The sequence below is a fragment of the Eucalyptus grandis genome, chromosome 2, assembly GCF_016545825.1.
Source record: "Eucalyptus grandis isolate ANBG69807.140 chromosome 2, ASM1654582v1, whole genome shotgun sequence".
Lineage (NCBI taxonomy): Eukaryota > Viridiplantae > Streptophyta > Magnoliopsida > Myrtales > Myrtaceae > Eucalyptus > Eucalyptus grandis.
Genome location: NC_052613.1, coordinates 5,652,435 through 5,661,558, shown reverse-complemented (window position 1 = coordinate 5,661,558; position 9,124 = coordinate 5,652,435). Strand labels below are relative to the sequence as shown.

The window sequence follows — 9,124 nt, the reverse complement described above, 5'->3', positions numbered from 1 at the left end:
CATGAAATCAATTAAGAAGTTGCCATGAAATCTGAGGCTAGAAATCCCTCACTGTTGTGCATGCATGTCGCCTAAAAGAACCCTAAAAGGGTAACTTATAGCCCACCCCTTAAGCAAGATAATTAAAAGCATTATAATATAATCCTTAAATTAGCAGCAGATCTAGAACTATTTTCAGTCAACGAAAATTTTAGCTGGCCCTAAAAGCAAAATGGGAGGAGTTTTTTTTTGTTTCCAAAATCTAAATAGTAAATACACGTTGCCACCACCTATAAAAACCGAGAAAATATTGCATATCCTCAAAGGACCATGTCATTTGTGCTATGAACGATTCCAGAGCGTGACACCCGTCCGTGTGTCAGTCCATGTCGTCCCACTTCTCCATTTCAAACCAACGCGCGAGAGGTTCTCTCTCTGCTCTCTCTTCCATAAGCCCTAGCCCACCTCTCTCGCATGCTTAGACGCCTTCTCTCCTACTCTCCTCTCTCTCTCTTTTGTCTCTCTCCCGTCTTCATTACATTGTGGGGAGAACAAAATTGCAGAGGTTCAGAAAAAACATAAAGTCCACTCTGCTCTCTCTCTCTCCCCACTTCACGGCCCTCCACCTCCGCCTCGCCGGTTGTCTCCGTCGCCCCCGACTCCAACTTCAATGCCGACGCAACCTCCACCTCCCTCTCGCGACCTCTAGTCTACTCTCTCTCTCTTTTCCTCAAAGTCACGCCTCTCTTCGAGCAAACCACAACGCCGACCCCTCCGCCGATTCCCTCCGTCGCCCCAACTCCGACGTCGACTTCTCGCCTCTGCCTCGCCTACACCCGACGCCAATGCCGACGCCCCTTCGCCTCCCTCTCGTGACCTTCCCTCCACTCTCTCCCTTTCTCTGGAGCGCTCACTGTCCAACCCCGACACCGACAAACCCTGCTCTCGCATTTTGGCCTCCCTCTTCGCAAAGCAAAGTCGCCGCTATGCTCACTCTTTCTCTCTTTCCTCCGTGAAGCACCCCTACTCTAAGCGTAGACGTCGTTGACGCCCGCCGCTCTCGCTGTTGCTTTCCCAAGCCCCACCGGTAGGTAGCCCATTGGCGACTCCCGTACATCCGGGTTCGTTTTTTTTTGGATTCTACTTAGTAGAATTCAGTGCCATGTTAATGTTTAAGTTTATAGATACATCTGCATTAGGTATTGCTTTATCTTGCTTGTTGCTGACTTGCTGTGTTATTCAGATAGTTAGTGAAGATAGGAAGAAAAATGGTGCTTTTTTCATAATCTTTGTGCAGTCATCACTTAATCATGTCGCTGAAATATGTAAAGTCGCAACTGTGTCCTTTGAGTTCTCTCTTGTCACCTCTCTTTCCCTTTCTTTCTTCCATTAGTTTCCTTTTGATTTTCAATTTGCTTTTCCTCAGATGAAGATGTCCTGAGTTCATTGCATTTGTTTCGGCCCAACTTCCTCGGTGCATCTGATTCTCTTCCTTCTTATTACTATCCTTACGAGTTCCAACACAAGTGCCTTCTTGAGTATCCACCGCCAAATGAAGATGAAGATGCAGCTGGCCTAGATTACGCTCAAACTTAATTCTTCTGCCGACAGCAGGAAATGTGTTGCTGTGCCCTTTGTTGCCCCAAATGACTTCCAGACAACAACTGTGGCTGACAAATTGACAGCTGTTGTCAAAGAGGTACAATATCATACTTTATGTCCTCCTTTTGTAGATACCTATGGAGTTATAAGTCTCATTTGTCTGCAATTTTAGATAAGAGCTCTTTACTCTGGAGTGACACACGGTGATCAGCCCAAGGGTTCTACTGAGAGTGGTTTCTCTGTTGTTAACAGGGTGAATTATGTATCTATTTTCTTAGGGATCTTGCAATAGGGGCAGTAATTGCTCATTTTCTCATTCCTATCAAGCAAACAACCCATGTGCAAATTCTTCTTCTTTTGCAGGTTCATACTTCACTCTGACTTTAATTTCACCGTATGTAGCATGCACGTTTTAACCACATATAAATTTCCATTCTCAAATTGTGTACCCACTTACCAAGTGAATGTTTGGTAATATGTTATGGTTTATCATGAATGTGATTGAAAAATTCTTTACTAGGTGACTGAAGCAAATACAACAGTAGATAACTCTAACAAGTTGATGGCATGCTCTGAATGGTCCAGAGCAAAAATTGCGTGGCACTCTTAGGGTACCTAATATTTTCTCAACGGAGAACAGGGAGAGAGAGAGAGAGAGGAGAGAGACGGTATGCAAAGGAGAGGAGAGAGAGCGTTAGAGCGGTGGGCCAGGGAGAAGAGAGAGTGAGATGACGTGAAAGAGAGATGGACAGGTGTCATACTTTAAATGGTTCAGAGCAAAATTGCGTGGCACTCTTAGGGTACCTAATATTTTCTCACTGTTTTGTACAACACCTTCTAATTTAACTACATACGAAATAAAGAAAAAGGGTTGTTTTAGACAAATGATCACGTGCCGAGGATTGATTTTGTTGACTTCTGGTCGAAAATAGTTTCCTGACGGCAAAACTACCGCGTAAGCACTAAAATTTGGCATAAAAGATATTTAAGACTAAAAATTTCAAAATCACACTTAAATATCATTTTCCGTAAAAATGAGATATTTAAGTGTCAGCTTTGGCAAAAGGGTGTCGAAAATCCGACGTGACTTATTTATAAATAATATAAGTTGCCTAAGTAGCTTTTTTAAAAATGAGATATTTAAGTCGAAATGCACACTTAAGTGTCACTCTTTTAAACAATGTCATTTTGTCTCTTATTTGAATTTCAATATAAATATTAATTAAATTAAATTTAAACTACAAAAAAAAAAAAAAAAAAAAAACAAAAGAGGTTTGTAAAACTTGTTCGACGAAGGCTATGGAAGCCCTTGTCGCCATTGCCCCACCATTATTGAGAAGGGTCAACGACAATGGGGAAGGGTTGTCGAGGGTCACCAACTAACGGCAAGGTCCAACAACTCTTGCCGAATCCGAGGAAGGGCTGCTACCCTCACCCCAAATTTGAGCGAGGGCTTATAGGCCCTTACCGTCGGTTGGCCAAGGTTGTCGGCCCTAACCAACGACCACAGCTAACCTCCCCCCACCGTCCCTTGCCCTTCCCGACAATGGTGGGGCAACAATGGCAGGGCTTGCACAGCCCTCGCCGAACAAGTGCTATGATCCTTTTTTTGTTTTTCTTTTTTAATAAAAATTTAGTTTTAAATTAAATTTAATTAACGGTTATATTAAAATTCAAATCCGAGCCAAAATGACGTTTCGATTTATTTTTCATATCAACGTGCAAAACAATATCGTTTTGCACTTGCCTCGCCGAAAAAATGCCACGTTGACGTTTGGCTAGAATTTATCGCCATTGGCACTTAAATATTTTTTTTTTTTCTCCAATTTGACATTAAAGTTTACCTTTCCGAACTTTTGGCACTTAAATATCCTCCTAACCCAAGTTTTGGCACTTAGGGTGTCCTACACTCATTTCTTGTCTGTAGGGACTCAACAAAATTTAAGAGCACATTAGGGCGTTAGACGTTGGATGAGAAGTCTTCGAGACAACTAATTTAGGCTTTGGAGGAAAAAATAAAATTAATAAAAGATAAATTAAAATGTTAGGAATGACCAACGAATGTATACTCTTCGTAGTTCCATGCAACTTAGCAATACGACCATCAAATAGGTGGGTTAGGGCGGCTTTGTGTCTAAAAGATTGAAACTACATAATAAATTTGGATCCATTATGCAATATAATTTTAGCACCTCATACCCATATTTGTACTCCATCTGGACCCAACCGAGTTCCACTTCTTAGCAATCATTCCTTATAGATTGCTATTTTTTAGTCTATTTTGATTTTCCTACAACACCGTAATATAAAACGATTGAATACGGTGCGGACGAGACAATAGTCAATTATAATTAGTTTTATGATTGAGGGGAATAACTTATACGGTTGTCTATTTTTTTTCAATGTTTTTGGCTGAAATATGTGAATTTCGCTAATACAAAAATTAGATTATATAAAAGAAAGTGAAATTTACGAAGTTTGGGTATCATGTGGTAACTATTGTTCATTTCCTTGAATAAATTTTCTCTGGAGACTGGAAAAGGTACCTTTGTTTATAATGATAAGGGTCTTGTTAACAAGTCTACTTGAGTAAACATAAATAGTAGAGAACTTTTCGATTTTCAAAAGTGTCAATTACACACGATACAAGAAAAATGAGTGCCGGATACCTGAAATGTCAAAACTTAGTATGGAGGCACACTTAAGTACTAAAAGTTATGATACTTGAATGCCAAGTCCAACGAAGGTGGCCGAAAATCCTACGTGGCAATTTTTTAATAATATAACTCATATACATAGCAAGTCAAAGAACTAAATCAACGATGTCGTTTTATCTTTTATTGATTTTTAATATAAACATCAATTAAATTAAAATATGTATACTTATAAAAATAAAAATATATATATTTAAGAAAGAGAGAGAAAAACGAGGTGGAGATAGAAGGTGAGGGCTGAGCCCTCGACTCACCTGCAATCTAGATCTTCTTCCTCTTTTTTTTTTTAAAAATAATGATAATATATAAATTAATGTAGTTTTAAACTTAATTTAATTAATTTTTATATTAATTATCTACCCTGGTCAGCAGTAAAATGACACCGTTTGCACTTGCCTCGTCGGAAAATTGTTACGTCAATATTTTGATTGGATTTTCTCGTCATTGATACTTAACTGATTCATTTTACTCCAATTTTGGCACATAAATGTCACTTTCATAACTCTCATCACTTAAGTGTTCCGTTCCAAATGTTCTTTTTCCTAAGAAAATAATTTATTTTCTTTAAGTGATTTCTTAACAAGTAACATGATTATTGAGATAAGGAAATCTCTCATTGAAAAATTGATGTGGTGTTGAGTAGTTAACAGATTTTGGTTGGTTCATTTGGCTTAAACTTGTGAGTGAAGGTGCATCCGATCGAATATATTAACGGGCTCGAACTTGAGTCCCCTCTTAGGAATCTCTTTGGGCGAAGGTATTAGACTTCATTGTGCACTCCTGGTTAATAAAATTCTAGTTGGTTCATTTGGCTTAAACTTGTGAGTAAAGTTGTGTCCAACCGGATATATTGACAAAGTTTGAACTTGAGTCCCCTCTTGGGGATCTCCTTGAAAGAAAGTATTGGACTTCTGCTGCGCACTCCTAGCAAATGATATCATAATTGATGGTAGATTGATGGGCCAGTGGACCCCCTATCTGTTATGGTGTTTGGTGAAGATATTAAAAAGGAATCCCGTGACCAATACGATTTCTCCAACTTAAGATAAATTTGATATAAAAGAATATTTGAATTAAAAGGAAGTAAACCTAACATTGATTTCACATGTGAGTAGCAAATTATTGAGATGTAGAGAAGTCTCACATCGAAGAATTAGTGTATTCCGGAACAATTAATATATCTTAATTGACTCATAATTTATTGGCTTAATTTTTAGTAAAGGTGGATCTAATTGTATATGTTGACGAAGTTCGAACTTAGACTTTCCTCTTGGCAATCTCCTTGGGCGAAGGTATCACCTTTACTAAGCGTTCGTAATAATGATATGACCATATATGAAGTAGGGATGTAACCGTCATGGCTATGCACAAGTTAGAGTGTTATGACACGTGGAATCTGCCGGTGTATGTTTAATGGAACACAGAGCAATAATTAATATTACTTTGCTCATGTCTTGTTGTCTCCAATTTTATAGTGAATACAGGTCCAATTGAGAGTGCTTCAAATGTATTGTTGGTAAGGTTTTTGGAGGATTGTCTTGTTGATTGTTCTAACGCCAGGACTTGGCAAATTTTGGAACGCAAATTTGTATTTGTAAATTCTTATAGTGTTCATGATAACTTTGTTTGTACATCAAGATAACCTCAGGAGTGGTCCTTTTCACTATTATTATTTTTTTTGGTTAATACCACAAAAAATCCCAAACTGGTACACATGTGACAAATTTTTATTCAAAACTAATTTTTTATCATGAAAACCCTAAACTAATGCACCTATGACAAGTTTACTCCAAATTAATATTTTGACTATTAAAAACCCTAAATCAATACACCAATGACAGATTTACCCCAAAGTAGCACACTTGTAATAAATTTACTCCAAACTGACATACCAATAACAAATTTACCATCTGTTAGTTTCTATTAAATTTTATTATCAATTTATTGAGTTAGATGATGTGGCAATTGATGATTGTATCAGTTTGGATTTCTACCCTCCATTTGTTACAAGTGTACCGGTTTTATATTTTTTTCATTATACTAATCCAATTCAACGAATGATATATTTGCTACAAATGCATTAGTTTGGGGTTTTTGACGGTCTAAAATTAGTTTAGGATAAATTTATCATAGGTGTACCAATTTGGGGTTTTACCTCCATTTGTTATAAGTGTATCAGTTTTATGGTTTTTCATGATATTAGTCTAATTTATTGAATGGTGCATTTGTTACACTGGGATTTTTTATAATCAAAAATTGATTTGAGATTAATTTATCATAGGTGTGCCAATTTAGTGTTTCTAGTGGTAAAAAAAAATTAGTTTTTTGAGTAAATTTATCACATGTGTATCAATTTAGGGTTTTTCATGATATTAACTCAATTTAAAAAAAATCAATATTGGGTCAATACTTTTCTTTCTTTTTCTATTTCAATAATGATGCTTGTAGTAGTTGCCATGACCTTCCCTTTCGCATCTTATGTTCAATTTCAACAAGCAATTTTAATATATTTAGGAGTCGTCACAAATTGGTGGGCCAATCTAAAATTCAAGCGTGAGAAAATACTTTACTTCTACGAGTGAGAGATTTAAAGGATTTGGGGACTTGATTAGACTGGATTAAATAAACATCATTTCGGCACCTTTTTCTCTTTATTTTCAAAATATTTGTTCAAACAATCTTAGATTGATTTTAAACCTATCCACTAATATATGATAGATGATCATGTGTACGCAACCATAAAAAATAACACTCAATAATCAAAGCGTTAAATAAATAAATTGCTATTAACAAGTGAAATTCAAATGCATCAAGATAATTGATTTTCTAAGTATAAGCAAAGCAACTAAAATACTATACCTTGCCTAACCATGATTCTATTAACCAATTAGCTATTCTCTCTTTTTGCTTATTTTTTCCATTTATGAAAACTAACTATATGCAATTCTAATCTAAGTTAACATGCATAATTGATTTTCTCCATTTTTCTTTTTTCTTTTTTCTTTTCCTTTTCTTTTTCCTCTTTCTTCTTTGGCTTCTTTTCCCGCTTGCCAACCACTAAGGCAAGGCTAGGAAGCCCTTGCTGGTTGTCGCAAGGGTCACAACCCTCATTTGCCTCACCATGGCCTTGCCGTGAGTGGGCAAAGACCACCATGGCCTCGCCGGCCTCGAGCAAGTCCACCTTAACTTGCGGCCAACAAGGCCATGGTGAGGCTAGCCTTGCCTGCAATCTCCAGGCCTAGCAAAGGCTGCAACCCTTGCCGGTGGTCAATAGGGTTTTGTGGCCCTTGCGCAGTGGCTAGCGAGTCTCGTTGGAGCTTCACTAGGCCATTGCAAGGAAAAGAAGCCAAAGGAGGAAAAAGAGAAAAAAAGAAAAGGCAAAGAAAAGAAAATTATATATATTTAAAAAATTGCCATATCAACGTTGGCTAGACAGCTAGCGCCAGTTAGTATTCACATTAGTACTGGCCGGTCAAAATTAGCCAGATGAACTAAATTGACACAATTTCAAAAGGTTTAGTACGAATTGACCAAAAAAATTAGGACTAAATTGATATAGTTACAATAGGTTTATGACTTTTTTAACAATTTCGTCCCACGTTCAGATATCATGAAATCTCATTTGCAATTCACTTGTTGAGATTTGAGCTCCAAAGGAGAAATTCTTGAACTTCGGACAATCCCCTTGTCCTGACATGCATAGTTTGCCTCTTACAAAACTAGAAGATTGGACTTAACCTAGTATGTAAAAATTCACACACTATATCATCTAACGGTTAAATGGGAATATACGATCTAATGAAAGGATTAAATAATCATAATAATACTATAAACCCCACTTAAAAACACATGATCTCTCGCGTATCCAATATTTCTCGTATTAAATGCGTACCCTCACATCTTCTTTAACGCGTACCTTGCCAAATCCTAAGAGGTCATTAAGTCATTAATCCATTAAAAAAGTAGAACTTAGCCATGACTTCCAATTTGACCCAAGACAAGTTTATTCGCCACGACAAGCGTCCGTGACTCTGGCAATTCCAAGACCTATCAACGCACGCAACCGGAATATATCAACTTCAAGATAACTATTCAATTTCATAGCCCCCACGATCCAACACCAAGAACCAAACCCGAAAACCTCCAAAATGAGACTCTTTATCCTCGCCGCCGCGGCCGCCGCGGCCGCCGCCACCCTCCTTCTCCTTCAAGTCTCGGCACTCCTCATCCTCGCCGCCGCCGCCGTCGCCGCCCTCCTTCTCCTCCAAGTCTCGGCCGCCAGGACCGTCCGTACGGAGCCGCTGCTCCGGTATTGGAACCCGATAAAGAACCTGGGCGACCCGTTCGTGAGGGAGATCGCTCAGTTCGCCGTCAAGGCGCGCAATGACCAGGCCCAGACGGGGCTGGTGCTGGAGAAGGTGTTGAAGGCCGAGATCCTGTTCGAGGCGGGGATAAACTACAGGATCGTCTTCGAGGTCAAGGACGGGACCAACACGAGAAGATTCGAGGCCCTCGTCTGGGACAAGCCGTGGGAGCACTCCAGGCATCTCTCGTCGTTCAATGCTGTTTAGGGCAAGCCATGAGGTCGTCGTTTGGCCGTACTTCTGCATTATTACTAATAATCCCCGGTCATGTTACAGTTTCAGTATTTTGAGAATAAAATAAGCGTCGGTAAGCGTCGGTAGTAGTGGGATCTGGTTGTGTATCGCTAGGGATTGGAGTTCCGGTCTGATCTGGTGGGCTGTTTCTGTTTGAAAACTTCGGTGCAATTCGAGGGATCCCATGTTTTCTTTTCTTTTTCTTGTTCTGTTCTTGCTTTTCTTGGTCTG

The 9,124-nt window shown here is 38.8% G+C and overlaps 1 protein-coding gene across 1 annotated transcript; it reads left to right on the top strand.

Moving 5' to 3' along the window:
- The first annotated feature begins 8,443 nt into the window (after positions 1 to 8,443).
- Positions 8,444 to 8,866, top strand: LOC120290442 (cysteine proteinase inhibitor 1-like). The gene has a single exon (XM_039306708.1). It carries the CDS (start codon positions 8,444 to 8,446, stop codon positions 8,864 to 8,866), a length of 423 nt encoding a protein of 140 aa, XP_039162642.1.
- Positions 8,867 to 9,124: the final 258 nt, after the last annotated feature.

Excerpts from the sequence above, each read along its gene's own strand:
- LOC120290442 (XM_039306708.1), top strand. The coding sequence starts at position 8,444 with ATGAGACTCTTTATCCTCGCCGCCGCGGCCGCCGCGGCCGCCGCCACC.